The sequence below is a fragment of the Mytilus californianus genome, unplaced genomic scaffold (genome assembly GCF_021869535.1).
Source record: "Mytilus californianus isolate M0D057914Y unplaced genomic scaffold, xbMytCali1.0.p SCAF_6, whole genome shotgun sequence".
Lineage (NCBI taxonomy): Eukaryota > Metazoa > Mollusca > Bivalvia > Mytilida > Mytilidae > Mytilus > Mytilus californianus.
In genome coordinates, this window is record NW_026262712.1 from 1,218,969 (window position 1) to 1,236,232 (window position 17,264).

A 17,264-nucleotide genomic window follows, 5' to 3' on the forward strand; every position below is an offset into this window, starting at 1 on the left:
AGGTCAGTTCAAGGGGAACCATTAGTGGTAGGCCAGTGTTAATTGGTATACAGTTGTATAATCATTAGTACTTCTCATTACCATAGAGATTATTTGGCCCCGCCCCCTCAGTCAAGGTCTATTGACTTTGAAACTTTGCTTAGTTTACATGTATTAGTTTGTGATTAGGTCAGTTTATGGAGAACCACTAGTGATAGGTCAATGATATTTGGTATGCAGTTGTATAAGCATTTGCATATCTCATTTCCACGGAGATTATTTGGCCCCGCCCCCTCATTCGTGATCTATTGACTTTGAAACTTTTGCTTAGTTTTCATGTATTAGTTTGTGATTAGGTCAGTTTAAGCTGAACCACTAATGTTAAGTCAATGATATTTGGTATGCAAATGTATTGGCATTTGCAAGTTTCATTTCCATGGAGATTATATAACCCCACCCCCTAATTATGGTTCATTGACTTTGAAACTTTTACATAGTTTACAAGTTAATGTTTGTGTTTAGGTTTGTTTAAAAGGGAACGACTTATGAAAAGTCAATTTGTAATTGGTTTGCAGTTGTATTAGTATGGCACATCTCATTTCCATGGAGATTGTTTAGCCCTGTACCTTCAGTCGTGGTTTATTGACTTTAAATATTTGCATAACTTACATGTTTTAAAGTACTGCTATTTTAATTTCAATATTTGCATTATCAAAATAACAAATAGGCAAGACATAGCTCTGTGTTAACAGTTTATGGTTAAAAAAATTTTAAGTTTTAGAAACATCTTACATCAACTGGCATTTATATTTCTTCTTAACATTTAATCATTTATAGATATATGTTACAAAGTCATCTGTTACTATAGTTTGTCTCATACTTTGATTTTTTTCAATATGGCGAATGAACACATGACTTCATATATGTTCACCAGCTTAGTAGTGATGGATTGTTACGTGTGGGCCCTTTTCATACTTGTCAGACACCTATTTCCTGCTTACCAATACTTTGAATTACTAATGAGGGTATGCTAAGAACAACAATGCATGCATTCTTATAATTCGTTATAATTTCAGTTGTTGTTGCAGAATATTTGTGATTTAAAAAGTTTTCATTAATTGACATACTTTATAATTTCAGATATCTTGCATTAGAGAGTATGTGTTTATTAGCCACATCAGAATTCTCTCATGAAGCAGTAAAAAAACATCAAGAAACAGTAATTACTTCATTAAAGGTATGGACTATTTTCATATATAAAGGGAAGTAATCCAAATATTACTAAAAATATCTCCCTTTCAAAATAATGCTCCTTAGGGCCTAAATTAATATATTGTTTGTTTCCCCAATCCAGACCCTGCCAAGCAGGTGTGGGTAGGTAGGTAGGGAAATAATTTTATTTTTCCAAAAAGCTTGAACATTATCGGATGATCCGGCAAGCCTGAAAATTGGAAATGAATAAAATAATATTTGACTAAGTTTTGACAATAAAATTTTCTGAGTAGGACCATTTTTGCAGGATCGGTTGGGATTGGGGAAACAAACAATATTTTATTTAAGGCCTAATTGGATAGGAAAAGAATTTCTATTTCTATATCTTTTTTTTATAGTACAGATTTGTTAATACTTTTTGGAAATCAGTTTTAATTAATATTATGGGAAGGGGAAAACTACGATATTAAATACTTTACCAAATACAACTTTTAAAATACTTTGATAGGATGAGATGATGAAATTAGGTTTAGTCTGTTTTTACCAATGGCAAATTTTTCTCCAAGTGTAATGATTATTATGAATTTCCTGTTACCAATTTAAATGCAGATTTTTTTATACATTATCTCACAGTTACCTACTGTTCAGTTCTCATATTTTCTCCTGCTGCAAAATACATTTTACCAGTCAAGATAATATTATTAATATTGTATACTCAGATATTCAATTTACAAAATGGTTTGTGTATATTACTTCATGGTCATGAAAAGCATTGACTTGGTTAAATTAAATGAACCTTTTGATGATTTTACATGTATATTTTTCAGACTGAACGAGATGTGAGTGTACGACAAAGGGCAGTAGATCTTCTGTATGCTATGTGTGATAGAACAAACGCTGAAGAAATTGTTGGGGAAATGTTGGAATATTTGGAATCAGCTGATTACTCAATAAGAGAGGAAATGGTATTATAGTTATCTGTTATTACAACTTGTTGGGTTTTTCCAATGATCATGGCAAGGAAAACTTAAAACACAACTTTAGAGGTTACAGAACACCTAAAGGAGTCAAGTCTTCAAAAATCAGATAAACACTTTAATCACATAATGTTTGTAAAGCTAAAATGAAGCTTCTCAATGATCAAAATCAGTGTATGTCAAACTGCTATGTATCCAATGAACTTATTCCTGTATATTGTGTGGCTCAAATTTCTTGAAATTTTTATATTTTTGTCAACAGGTCAAAGTAAATATTTGATGTCAAAATTTTATGATAATCATATGAACATGGGTTTGGTCAATTCGATATATATATTTTGATTAAATTAGCAGCTACAACTACAAATAAGTCGGTGAAAAGTTTGTTTTTGAAAAATCCTGTTATAATAAAAGTTGAGGTTGGTGCGTAAAAAGAATATGGTTTGGGGATCCCTAATCTAATTTTTATCCTGATAATATACCTGTTTCAGGTCCTGAAGGTAGCCATCTTGGCAGAGAAGTATGCTGTGGATTACACCTGGTATGTGGATGTCATCCTGAACCTAATTAGAATATCGGGAGATTACGTCAGTGAAGAGGTTTGGTATAGAGTTATACAGATTGTTATAAATAGAGATGATGTCCAAGGATATGCAGCCAAAACTGTTTTTGAGGTGAGGACTTAAACTATCTTCTTTTTTTTTGTGGACAAGACTATGTTAAGGGAAGTGTGATGCAGATATTGTACAGAAATGTGTCAATTGCATGCTTGTTTTCTTATATTGTACTGCTCCATTTATTCAGTAAAACTTTGGTTACAATTTATTAATTATTCAAGGTATTCAGTAATTTTGTTTTCAATTTTAATGAACATATATATATCACTGGACTCTTTGATCAAATCTGAAAAAAAAGTCTGAGTTTATTTGAAGAAATTTGCTAGAATTGAAAGGGTACTAATAATAGGGATAATGTCAGCTTCATTGAAAGGCACTGCTTTCTGATATTCCAGGCATTACAGGCTCCTGCCTGCCATGAAAATATGGTCAAAGTTGGGGGATATATATTGGGAGAGTTTGGTAATCTAATTGCTGGAGATCCTAGGTCAAGGTAAAGTTGTATATATAGTAAATATTTGATTTTTTTTATACAATACTTTTGAAAACAATTTAAAAATATAGTACAAAACTTAAAATGCATTACTAAAGGACAACTGTTGCAACAAATTTAAAAAAAATGTATATCACCATTTGACCTGTATATGAATGTTTTATAGTGCATTCTATAGAATTTATATCTCATCTTGTAAGGGTTAATATGAAAAATGATATGAATTTTAACATACTTTTATTTTCTAAATAGGAAAAAAAATGTAGTCTTATGAACCAAGAATCTGATTTCGGATAATTCTAAAATTGTCTGGTACTTAAATACACTTAAATAAAAAAACAAGAGTATTTGGAGCAATGACTAATAAACTGTATAAATATGTAGAATTTGAACATTTGTGTCAGAAGTGTATTTCCAATGCATGCTTTCTAAAAATATTGTCAAGTACTGTGAAATGGTTTATTTTCGATGAGGTCAAATTTCAAGATGTCCAAACTTGTACACAAGGTTACATTTTTTTTTTATTTTCTTGCGCAAGAGACTTTTTCTTTTTTAAAGATGAAATTTATGCAAAGGAACATGCTCCTGATTTTAGCTTATTCACAAAATTACTGAATTGAACCCAGCACACAAAAATGTTCCACTTTGGCAAATAGAGATTACTGGGAAAAAGTCAGAGGATGCCTTAATAGTACGTAAAAATTGAAAATGTGTAATTTACATCATTAAAAACATAACTTTTGTGTGTTTCAGTGCAATAATCCAGTTCCAGTTATTACACAGTAAATATCATTTATGTGGACCAGCAACCAGAGGACTTCTTTTGTCTACATATATCAAGTTCATTAATCTGTTTCCTGAAATAAAGGGAGATATACAAAATGTAAGTTTGTCTTTTCATATCAAGATATAAAAACAGCTGACTTGCACAAATTTTCAAATGGATTTTGTTATGTCCACCCATCCATGGTGATTATAGTTGGAAAGCTTTGGCCTAATTTCTCGATGGATTCCTTCACTTAGCTTTTGGATTAGAGATGTCATTTCTTTTTAATACATAGATATGGTGAGAGCTGGGAAATCACATGTATATATTGAATTAACATGTAGATATCAAAAATCAATCATATTGGTCAGAAATGGTTTAAATGTATACAAAATTAGAGACAAAATTGTTCAATCATTTCAAACATAGTTGGATATATGTCCAGTATGATGTCATGGATAATATACGACCAGCAAAATTGGCATTTGTCCAATATTTTTTTGTTGAGTCTGCATAGAAAGTTTTGAAAATGAGACATTGGGTTCCTAGTTTCTGTAATTGCAATGTCGACATTTAGATTCAGTCTGAGATTAAAGTTTTTTCAGACATTAATAAATTTGTCAAACCTTGTAATTTAACAAAACTTGGACAGAAGCTGCTTTTTGGTCAAGAGCAAAGTTTTAAAAATATTTTTTTTAATTTTTTGGATTTTATACGACCGCATTTTTTTGCGGTCGTATATTGGTATGACGTTGGCGTCGTCGTTGTCGTCGTCCGAAGACACATTGTTTTTCGCACTCTAACTTTAGTTTAAGTGAATGGATCTCTATGAAATTTTACCATAAGGTTCAATACCACTAAAGTAAGGTGGGGATTGATTTTGGGGGTTATGGTACCAACAGTTAGGGAATTAGGGGCCAAAAAGGGGCCAAAAATAAGCATTTTTGTAACTTCCAGACATAACTTGTGTGTTAGTGTATGGATCTCTCTGACATTATACCACAAGATTCCATATCACAAAGGGAATGCTGGGATTGATTTTGGGGGTAATTGCCTCGAAGTTTTAGGAATTAGGGGCCAAAAAGGGGAAAAATACAAGCATTTTTCTAGTTTCATGACAATAACTTGTGTGTTAGTGTATGGATCTCTCTGACATTGTACCACAAGGTTCCAAATCACAAAGGGAATGCTGGGATTGATTTTGGGGGTAATTGCCTCCAAATTTTAGGAATTAGGGGCCAAAAAGGGGCAAAAAACAAGCATTTTTCTAGTTTCATGACAATAACTTGTGTGTAAGTGTATGGATCTTTATGAAATTGAACTACAAGGTTCCATATCACAAAGGGAAAGCTGGAATTGAGTTTGGGGTTAATTGCCCAAAACGTTTAGGAATAAGGGGCCAAAAAATGGCCAAAAATAAGCATTTTTCTAGTTTCCAGACAATAACTTGTGTTCAAATGTATGGATCTCTATGAAAATGTTCTGCAAGGTACCATAACACAAAGGGAAGGCTGGAATTGATTTTGGGGGTAATTGCCTCAAAATTTTAGGAATTGGGGGCCATAAATGGCAAAAAAACAAGCATTTTTCTAGTTTCAGGACAATAACTTGTGTGTAAGTGTATGGATCTTTATGAAATTGAACTACAAGGTTCCATATCACAAAGGGAAAGCTGGGTTTGAGTTTGGGGGTAATTGCCCTTAACGTTTAGGAATTTGGGGCCAAAAAGGGGCCAAAAAACAAGCATTTTTCTAGTTTCCAGACAATAACTTGTGTTCAAGTGTATGGATCTCTCTGAAATTGTACTGCAAGCTACCATACCACAAAGGGAAGGCTGGGATTGAGTTTGGGGGTGATGAATCATAAGGGGGTTCAAAAAATTTGGGAGGAGGGGGGATTTTTTTTTCCTTTTTTTTCTGTAAAATTTTCCATTTTAAATTGGTTATTTCTGATTTATATATAAAAGCAAATAATAATGATATGGTTTGAATAGGTAAATTAAAAATTTTTAAGTTCTTAGACCACATTCATTCTGTGTCAGAAACATATGCTGTGTCAAATATTTAATTACAATCCAAATTCAGTGCTGTATCAAGCTTGAATGTTGTGACCATACTTGCCTCAACTGTTCAGGGTTCGACTTCTGCGGTCGTAACAAGCTGCGCCCCAGCGGAGCATTTTATTTAACTGATAAATGGACTTAAGTTTTTTGGCTCTTGGCAGTCAACACTTTTACATGAACAGCAGCAGTAGCAGATGAGACACATGATTCTGTTGAACTCTTTACAAATGTTTAAAAAATAGATATGAACAGCGCCTTTCCTGGTCAAATACTATATTCTGTAACTGAGGATTTTATCCAATAAAAGATGCTAAAAAGTACAAACTGACCACATTTTTTCTTGTAGGTTTTAAAAAGTAACAATAACCTGAAAAATTCTGACGTGGAGTTACAACAAAGAAGTGTAGAATATTTACAACTAAGTACAGTGGCATCACTTGATGTTTTGGTAAGTTCGTAGAAAAAATGGTCTTTTAAAGACAAAGTATTGTTGTTTTTTGTCTCTATCTACTTTAGTTTCTTCCAAAAAACGTAGGGGCCGCGGTGGGCAAGTGGTCTAAGTTGTTCTACTACTGTAATCACTAGCCAGTCAACACTGAGGTTGTGAGTTGCAACCCCGCTCGTGCAGGTGCACTCGACTCCAATCTTAATTGACTAGGATTGTCAGTTTTCCTATCGATGGTCTGTGGTTTTCTCCGGGCACTCTGGCTTCCTCAACCAATAATAACTGGCCGCCACAAAATAGCCCAAAAGTGGCACTTAAAAGTGGCGTTAAAACACCAACAATCAATCAATCAATCCAAAAACGTGAAAATGAGTAAAAGGGTGTAAAACAAGGGGAACAACTTCTTCAAAGGGTCAATTGAAGATTTTTTGTTTTTATATTTGGTTAATTTTCAATTGTCTCTTTATTATCTGATATCACCTGTTTATGGATCCCCACTGGGAAACCTAGTCTTGGATCCCCACTGGGAAACCTAGGCTTGGATCCCCACTGGGAAACCTAGGCTTGGATCCCCACTGGGAAACCTAGGCTTGGATCCCCACTGGGAAACCTAGTCTTGGATCCCCACTGGGAAACCTAGGCTTGGATCCCCACTAGGAAACCTAGGCTTGGATCCCCACTGGGAAACCTAGTCATGGATCCCCACTGGGAAACCTAGTCATGGATCCCCACTGGGAAACCTAGTCTTGGATCCCCACTGGGAAACCTAGTCTATTTGAGAAGTTTCTTTGTTTATTTCACAAACATCTGGTAAACTAAGAATCTAAGCTAGTGTAATTGTTATGAAATAACAGTTAAATCTAACAATTCAAATACAGATAAGTTTTTAAAGAGTGAGTGAACACATTAATTTACGAATGCCCAATAATTATCAGTGTCCTTTCGTCACCAGTTAAATATTTTTTGATATTTCAATTCTTGGATTAGTTATTATTTTGATTACATTAATTTTTTAATGGAAATCAGGTAGAAAATGCAAGGAATTGACAACATCTTGACAATACCCATTGTTGTTTGACCTCAGAGGAGTGAAATTATAAGATTTGTCTCACATGTGAAATTATCTGGTTTTATTTCACTGGTAAATCACAGTATTTCGCTGCAAACAATGTTATAAAATTAATTTATATCATTTTGATAGAATTCTCATTTCCTAGACCAAAGAAAATGTTTGTGTGTTTTTTACATTCTGCCACAAAAAGTAAGAGGGTTAGACTAGAAAAAAATTCTAATTGACAACATACCACATTAATCACATGTTTTATTCAAGTCTGATCAAGAATTACATTACAAATCCAATAATTTGTGCAATGTTATGATTTCACTTGATTTTGGTAAATTTTCCCTCAAAATTTCGGCAGAAAATGGGTATGTAGTTAAGATATATAACACAAATGACTATTTATGCCCCTGCTGTAGCGGAGAGGGCATTAAGTTTTACCCTTGTCCGTCCATCTTGTCCGGATCTCTAATTTAAGTTTGCCTCAACCTAATGTTTTGAAACTTAAACACAATGCTTATTACCACAAAACACAGATCAAGTTTGAATATTGGTCTCGTCACTTTTACCATTCTAAGAGTTATGCGCCTTTAGAAATGGAAAAATTGCTGAATTTTTCGTTTCCGTTCTTGAGTTGTGTCCCTTTATGACGTTGTATACAAGTAGGGACATCACCTGTGTCCCATGGACACATTCCCCATTCACTTTTCTTAATTGATTTTCAGACATGGTCTGTCATTAAACAATAGACTTAGGTTTACCACAAACAAAGTATGACTTGATTAAAACACTTACATAAAGAGAATATCTTGTGGCCTTCGGGTTGGAGTTTCTCGCTGCATTGAAGACCCATTGGTGGCCTTCGGCTGTTGTCTGCTCTATGGTCGGGTTGTTGTCTCTTTGACACATTCCCCATTTCCATTCTCAATTTTAACTATAGAAGAACTGCCACCTTTCTATTTTGTAGGCAACAGTATTTAATAGAAAAAATATCGCCTTTCTGTTTTTTAGGCAACAGTATTAGAAGAAATGCCACCATTCCCAGAACGAGAATCTTCAATCCTCGCCAAACTGAAAAAAAAGAAACCATCGTCAGTACCTGATGGTCCTGAGGAGAAACGTGAACACAAACTACCACAGGCTCAGATGAGTAACAATATAGAAGTTCACGCTCTTCCTGCAATTAGTGCCGCTGTAAGTTGTCTATTCATACAAAAAAGACCAATTATGAGAATTATTTTTTTTGCCAGGATTTCAATGAACATTGATATGTACATATAATTTGCTTTTCCATATTGATTGATGATGTCAAAAATCAGTTACGAAATAGAGGCCACAATACATGAACTGTGTTGCTTACATGAGTATCAATTATTTGTTTATGTGCATCAAACAAAAATGAGCAAAAATGTTGACATGTCAGTTTTCTAGTTTTGCAATTCCAGGGCCCAAGCAGTGGCTCTTGGTATATCATCCTTGCCAACCGTTATGATTTACCCGTAATTTTTACCAATTTTGGACCAAAGTTACGGTGTTACGATTGACAGTCTTCCTGTTGTGGGTTTTTGTTCATTACCCTTCTGGAACAGTTCCCTGTTTAGATATCATTTTGATAAATGTGACACTTTTTTTTTTGGTTATAATTTTGTAACAGTAAGCGCTTGTGTGATACAGATTATTTATAAGTATCGGGTTTCTCTGGACTATCTTTATTAGTAAGCGATCTATCCATTTTTTGTTCGATTCTGAATAATTAATGAACCTGCCAAGTATGATGTCTGATGTCTTTTGCAAATATTTCCTGAACAAGACTTCCATTCAGCGCAATGGTCAGTTTTCCTAACATGCTCATCATGAATCACAGTTGTCATAATAAAGAAAGGAAGTCTTTTACTTGTCATTGTTTGCCTAGTTGTAAGTATAATTATTATGAAATTATATATAAAAAAAATATTGTTACTGAAAAAAATCAGAAATTACGGAAATCGTAATTTTTGTAGCCATTATCAACACCAAGCAGTACTGGGTCAGCAGATTTGTTAGGACTCGGAGCACCAACTGTAGCGCCCTCTACTGGTGGAGGAGGAGGTGGTGGTCTGGGTGGTTTATTGGTGGACGTATTTGACACACCCACACAGAACGGTGGTGGAATGGATGCTAACGGTCTGACAGCTGGTTCTGATGAAAATTATAGAAAGTAAGTAAAGGATCATCAACTTTTCCAGTTTATTGTTGATTTAAAAATGTAGAATTTAACCAATTTTGGGAGCGATTTTAATAATTGAGATAAAAATTTTGAATTGAAATTTCACTTTATCCTTAGTAACTGGTCAAATGCCAAGTGCAGTGTAGATTTTTATATGCTTGTCAACAATGGGTAAATCGTGAGATACTGTTTTCCCTCTGTGTGTCCATCTGTTCATCTTTAACATATTGTCATATCTAATTTTAGAGAACTATTTTTATATCATTTATTCAGTTTGAGTTATTTCCGTTTGAACAGAAAATCAATAAGTATATGGATAAAATTAAACCGTGTTTCATTTCAACATCAATTGAATATATATAGGGTTCTTTCAAATGCTGAATCTGAACATGTATTTAAATATTGGATTTTTGGGCCCAGTTTTCAAGTTGGTCCAAATCAGGGTCCAAAATTAAACTTTGTTTGATTTCAACAAAAATTGAATTTATGGGGTTCTTTGAAATACTGAATCTAACCATGTATTTAGAGATTTTGGATTTTGTGCTCCTTTAATAAATTGGTCCACATTGAGGTCCAAAGGGTCATAAATTCAACTTTAGTTTGATTTCATCAAAAATTGTATTCTTGGGGTTTGATATGCTGATTCTAACAATGTACTTAGATTTTGGATATTGGACCATAATAGGTAAATGTCCAATTTCAAATTTTTCAGTTCATTTACCACATTTTTTTTTGTGTCACAGACCTATGCTGTATCAAATATTCAATCATAATCCAAATTCAGAGCTGTTTTAAGCTTAAATGTAGTTTCCATACTTGCTCAACTGTTCAGGGTTCGACCTCTGCAGGAAATCCGGTTTGCTGTCATTCTAACAGCCTCTTGTTTTAAAATGTAGTTAATTAAATTGCAATAACATTTAAAGGTTGTTCCATTAAAACATACATGGGACCCAGGGAAGACAACTCTCCACAAGAGACCAAATGACACAGAAATTAACAGCTATAGGTAACTGTACGGCCTTCAACAATTAGCAAAGCCCATACAGCATAGTCAGCTATAAAAGGCCCCGAAATCACAAATGTAGAACAATTCAAACAAGAAAACTAACAGCCTAATTAATGTACAAAAAAATTAACAAAAAACAAATATGTAACACAGCAACAAACGACAATCACTAAATTACAGGCTCCTGACTTGAGACAGGCACATACATACAGAATAGAGCATGCTTGACCTGAAGAATAATTTCTTAAGTTTAATAATTATCTGTTGAAAAACATGTCTATATATAAATGCCTGTCAATCCATGATGAAGAAGAAAAAAGAAAAACATACTGCCATTAAAAATTTGTACAATTGCTATTTTTCAGATTTATATGTAAGAATAATGGTGTTTTATTTGAAAACGATTCATTACAAATTGGTGTCAAGTCGGAGTATAGACAGAATTTAGGACGACTGGGAATATTCTTTGGAAACAAAACATCATTCCAGTTTACAGGTTTTACTGCTGATTTGGTGTGTCCAGGAAATCTTGGTGATCATATCCTTTATGTTAAATCTAATGCATTGTGTAGAGAGAGTGCTGTGCTCTCAGCATGGTAAATAACCCTTGCAACAACTCTTTGATGGGTTTGTAGATGGCCTGTTGCAAGGCAAAATTTCGGTCCCTTTCCAACATACCATACCCTCACACTGTGGATTCATTTATTTTTCGTTGATACCAATTTTTCGTGGATTGAGGAAAACTTGCATTTTCATGGATAATTGATTTCGTGGTGTTGCCAATGTCTGCATTCAAGCCTATATAGAATTTGTAATTCATTGAACTTTTATATTTGTTGTTCACTGGTCCCCACAAAAACCCAAGATTTGTATATACCCCAAAAATAATAATGAATCCACAGTATTCCATTGGCAGTCAAAATCTCCCTACCTACATGCCAATTGAGGGCTACCTTGTAGGACCTACTTATTGTATTTATTGTTAATTTGTTCTCATCCTGAACTTGTATGAAATATTTGTGACTGGACATTAAGTAAACCACAATCAATCATAGAAAATTTAGCTCATTGAACGACATTAAAATAAGCATGTGATCTCAGGTGCGCCTCAAGGTAAAGCAGAAATATGACTTTGTTGAAAGCAATGATAGGAATGCAATTGATTTACAGAATATATTTTTTTCCCTTAACTTTTTTGTACAATTAAGTTGTCAACCAAAGCCAGCTGGTGAGGTGATAGAGTGTGGTGCACAAAACCAGCAGGTCATCCAAGCTGAATGTGTCACCGAATTCTCAGAAGCTCCAGTTTTAAATATTTCTTACACGTAAGTATTTGTTTACAGTTGGTTTTCACAAAGGAGAGGAATTAACATCATTTTGTTTGTGGTGCACTAAAAAATATTACAAAAATACTGAAACTCCAAGGTATATTCAAAAAGAGGAAGTCCATGAAAACTGACATCCATCTGATGAGTTAAGCCTCTTTCAACTAATTTTTATAGTTCGTTCTTATGTTGTACTGTTACACCACTGTCCCAGGTTAGGGGGAGGGTTGGAATCCCGCTAACATGTTTAACCCCGCCACATTCTGTATGTATGTGCCTGTCCCAAGTCAGGAACCTATAATTCAATGGTTGTCGTTTGTTTATGTGTTACATATTTGTTATTCATTCATTTTTATACGACCGCAAAAATTGAAAATTTTTTGGTCGTATATTGGTATGACGTTGGCGTCGTCGTCGTCGTCGTCGTTGTCGTCGTCGTCGTCGTCGTCTGGCGTCGTCCGGCGTCGTCCGAAGACACATTGGTTTTCGCACTCTAACTTTTGTTTAAGTGAATGGATCTCCATGAAATTTTACCATAAGGTTCAATACCACGAAAGGAAGGTTGGGATTGATTTTGGGGGTTATGGTACCAACAGTTAAGGAATTAGGGGCCAAAAAGGGGCCAAAAATAAGCATTTTTGTAACTTCCAGACAATAACTTGTGTGTAAGTGTATGGATCTCTCTGACATTGTACCACAAGGTTCCATATCACAAAGGGAAGGCTGAAATTGATTTTGGGGGTAATTGCCTCAAAATTTTAGGAATTAGGGGCCAAAAAAGGGGCAAAAAACAAGCATTTTTCTAGTTTCATGACAATAACTTGTGTGTAAGTGTTTGGATATTTCTGAAATTGTACTACAAGGTTCCATATCACAAAGGGAAAGCTGGAATTGAGTTTGTGGGTAATTGCCCGAAACGTTTAGGAATAGGGGGCCAAAAAGGGGCCAAAAATAAGCATTTTTCTAGTTTCCAGACAATAACTTGTGTTCAAGTGTATGGATCTCTCTGAAATTGTACTGCAAGGTACCATACCACAAAGGGAAGGCTGGGATTGAGTTTGGGGGTGATGAATCATAAGGGGGTTCAAAAAATTTGGGGGGGGGGGGATTTTTTTTTTTTCTTTTTTTTTCTTTTTTTCCTTTTTATACGACCGCAAAAATTAAAAATTTTTTGGTCGTATATTGGTATGACGTTGGCGTCGTCGTCGTCGTCGTCGTCGTCGTCCGGCGTCGTCTGGCGTCGTCCGAAGACACATTGGTTTTCGCACTCTAACTTTAGTTTAAGTGAATGGATCTCCATGAAATTTCACCATAAGGTTCAATACCACGAAAGGAAGGTTGGGATTGATTTTGGGGGTTATGGTACCAACAGTTAAGGAATTAGGGGCCAAAAAGGGGCCAAAAATAAGCATTTTTGTAATTTTCAGACAATAACTTGTGTGTAAGTGTATAGATCTCTCTGACATTGTACCACAAGGTTCCATATCACAAAGGGAAGGCTGTAATTGATTTTGGGGGTAATTGCCTCAATATTTTAGGAATTAGGGGCCAAAAAAGGGGCAAAAAACAAGCATTTTTCTAGTTTCATGACAATAACTTGTGTGTAAGTGTTTGGATATTTCTGAAATTGTACTACAAGGTTCCATATCACAAAGGGAAAGCTGGAATTGAGTTTGGGGGTAATTGCCCGAAACGTTTAGGAATTGGGGGCCAAAAAGGGGCCAAAAATAAGCATTTTTCTAGTTTCCAGACAATAACTTGTGTTCAAGTGTATGGATCTCTCTGAAATTGTACTGCAAGGTACCATACCACAAAGGGAAGGCTGGGATTGAATTTGGGGGTGATGAATCATAAGGGGGTTCAAAAAATTTGGGGGGGGGAGATTTTTTTTTTTTTTTTTTTTCTTTTTTTCCTTTTTTTTTTCTTTTAAAATTTTCCATTTTAAGTTGATTATTTCTGATTTATATTTAAAAGCAAATAATAATGATATGGTAGGAGATACACACCAAACAGGATGTGTAAATTATTATATAATAAGTATTGTGCAATAGCAAGAAATTTTCAATTGCACAGTATTGCACAATAGCAAGAAATCTTCAATTGCACAGTATTGCGCAATAGCAAGAAATCTTCAATTGCACAGTATTGCGCAATAGCAAGAAATATCCAATAGCACAATATTGCGCAATAGCAAGAAATTGTCAATTGTACAGTATTGCGCAATAGCAAGAAATATTCAATTGCACAGTGTTGTGCAAAAGAAGATACTTCGTATAAATTGCTTATTTCTTGATCAATTTCAATGGGGTTTTATTCTTGAATTCTTGGGGTTCTTTAATATGCTGAATCTAACCGTGTATTAAGTTTTTGGATTTTGGGCCCCGTTTTTAAATTGGTCCACATTGAGGTCCAAAGGGTCCAAAATTTAACTTTGTTTGATTTCATCAAAAATTGAATTATTGGGGTTCTTTGATATGCCGAATCTAACCGTATATTTAGATTTTTAATTTGGGGTCCCGTTTTTTAAATTGGTCTACATTAAGGTCCAAAGGGTCCAAAATTAAACTTAATTTGATTTTAACAAAAATTGAATTCTTGGGGTTCTTTGATATGCTGAATCTAAACATGTGTTTAGATTTTTGATTATGGGCCCAGTTTTCAAGTTGGTCCAAGTTGGGGTCCAAAATTAAACTTTGTTTGATTTCAACAAAAATTGAATATATGGGGTTATTTGATATGCAAAATCTAAACATGTATTTAGATTTTAGATTTTTGGCCCAGTTTTCAAGTTGGTCCAAATTGGGGTCCAAAATTAAACTTTGTTTGATTTCAACAAAAATTGAATATATGGGGTTCTTTGATATGCTGAATCTTACCATGTATTTAGATTTTTTATTTGTGGGCCTGCTATCAAATTGGTTCATATTGAGGTCAAAAGGGTCCAAAATTAAACTTTGTTTGATTTCATAAAAAATTGAATTATTGGGGTTCTTTGATATGCCAAATCTAACTGTGTATTTAGATTTTTAATTTTGGGTCCTGTTTTTTAAATTGGTCTACATTAAGGTCCAAAGGGTCCAAAATTAAACTTAGTTTGATTTTAACAAAAATTGAATTTTTGGGGTTCTTTGATATGCTGAATCTAAACATGTGTTTAGATTTTTAATTATGGGACCAGTTTTCAAGTTGGTCCAAGTTGGGGTCCAAAATTAAACTTTGTTTGATTTCAACAAAAATTGAATATATGGGGTTCTTTGATATGCTGAATCTAAACATGTATTTAGATTTTAGATTTTTGGCCCAGTTTTCAAGTTGGTCCAAATTGGGGTCCAAAATTAAACTTTGTTTGATTTCAACAAAAATTGAATATATGGGGTTCTTTGATATGCTGAATCTTACCATGTATTTAGATTTTTTATTTGTGGGCCCGCTATCAAATTGGTTCATATTGAGGTCAAAAGGGTCCAAAATTAAACTTTGTTTGATTTCATCAAAAATTGAATAATTGGGGTTCTTTGATATGCCAAATCTAACCGTGTTTTTAGATTTTTAATTTTGGGTCCCGTTTTTTAAATTTGTCTACATTAAGGTCCAAAGGGTCCAAAATTAAACTTAGTTTGATTTTAACAAAAATTGAATTCTTCGGGTACTTTGATATGCTGAATCTAAACATGTGTTTAGATTTTTGATTATGGGACCAGTTTTCAAGTTTGTCCAAGTTGGGGTCCAAAATTAAACTTTGTTTGATTTCAACAAAAATTGAATATATGGGGTTCTTTGATATGCTGAATCTAACCATGTATTTTGATTTTGGACATTGGACCATAATAGGTAAATTAAAAAAATTGAAGTTCTTAGACCACATTCTTTCTGTGTCAGAAACCTATGCTGTGTCAAATATTTAATCACAATCCAAATTCAGAGCTGTATCAAGCTTGAATGTTGTGTCCATACTTGCCCCAACTGTTCAGGGTTCGACCTCTGCGGTCGTATCAAGCTGCGCCCAGCGAAGCATTTTATTTTTTTTCTTTTAAAATTTTCCATTTTAAGTTGGTTATTTCTGATTAATATTTAAAAGCAAATAATAATGATATGGTAGGAGATACGCACCAAACAGGATGTGTAAATTATTATATAATAAGTATTGTGCAATAGCAAGAAATTTTCAATTGCACAGTATTGCACAATTGCAAGAAATCTTCAATTGCACAGTATTGCGCAATAGCAAGAAATCTTCAATTGCACAGTATTGCGCAATAGCAAGAAATATCCAATAGCACAATATTGCGCAATAGCAAGAAATTGTCAATTGTACAGTATTGCACAATAGCAAGAAATATTCAATTGCACAGTATTGTGCAAAAGAAGATACTTCGTATAAATTGCTTATTTCTTGATCAATTTCAATGGGGTTTTATTCTTGAATTCTTGGGGTTCTTTAATATGCTGAATCTAACCAAGTATTAAGTTTTTGGATTTTGGGCCCCGTTTTTAAATTGGTCCACATTGAGGTCTAAAGGGTCCAAAATTTAACTTTGTTTGATTTCATCAAAAATTGAATTATTGGGGTTCTTTGATATGCCGAATCTAACCATGTATTTAGATTCTTAATTTTTGGTTCCGTTTTCAAATTGGTCTACATTAAGGTCAAAAGGGTCCAAAATTAAACTTAGTTTGATTTTAACAAAAATTGAATTTTTAGGGTTCTTTGATATGCTGAATCTAAACATGTATTTAGATTTTTGATTATGGGCCCAGTTTTCAAGTTGGTCCAAATCGGGGTCCAAAATTAAACTTTGTTTGATTTCAACAAAAATTGAATATATGGGGTTCTTTGATATGCTGAATCTAACCATGTATTTAGATTTTTGATTTTTGGGCCCCATTATCAACTTTGTCCACATTGAGGTCAAAAGGGTCCAAAATTAAACTTTGTTTGATTTCATCAAAAATTGAATTCTTGGGGTTCTTTGATATGCTGAATCTAACCATGTATTTAGATTTTTTATTTGTGGACCCGCTATCAAATTGGTTCATATTGAGGTCAAAAGGGTCCAAAATTAAACTTTGTTTGATTTCATCAAAAATTGAATTATTGGGGTTCTTTGATATGCCA

General features: G+C 33.9%; 2 protein-coding genes across 8 annotated transcripts in view; both read left to right on the plus strand.

Annotated features, from left to right (window-relative positions):
• Positions 1–14,064, plus strand: part of LOC127705234 (uncharacterized) — a 210,047-nt gene extending 195,983 nt beyond the window's left edge. The window contains exon 15 of the mRNA XM_052209559.1: positions 13,788–14,064. The gene's annotated coding sequence lies outside the window, so the exon portion shown is untranslated. The remainder of the gene's footprint in view (positions 1–13,787) is intronic.
• Positions 1–17,264, plus strand: part of LOC127705235 (AP-2 complex subunit alpha-2-like) — a 68,023-nt gene that overhangs the window by 31,858 nt on the left and 18,901 nt on the right. For all 7 annotated transcript variants that reach the window (XM_052209560.1, XM_052209561.1, XM_052209563.1 and 4 more), the window contains exons 10-19: positions 1,120–1,216; positions 2,019–2,156; positions 2,660–2,842; positions 3,181–3,278; positions 4,032–4,161; positions 6,453–6,554; positions 8,623–8,805; positions 9,612–9,808; positions 11,189–11,360; positions 12,024–12,148. In XM_052209560.1, the coding sequence (XP_052065520.1) occupies positions 1,120–1,216; positions 2,019–2,156; positions 2,660–2,842; positions 3,181–3,278; positions 4,032–4,161; positions 6,453–6,554; positions 8,623–8,805; positions 9,612–9,808; positions 11,189–11,360; positions 12,024–12,148 (1,425 nt within the window). The remainder of the gene's footprint in view (positions 1–1,119; positions 1,217–2,018; positions 2,157–2,659; positions 2,843–3,180; positions 3,279–4,031; positions 4,162–6,452; positions 6,555–8,622; positions 8,806–9,611; positions 9,809–11,188; positions 11,361–12,023; positions 12,149–17,264) is intronic.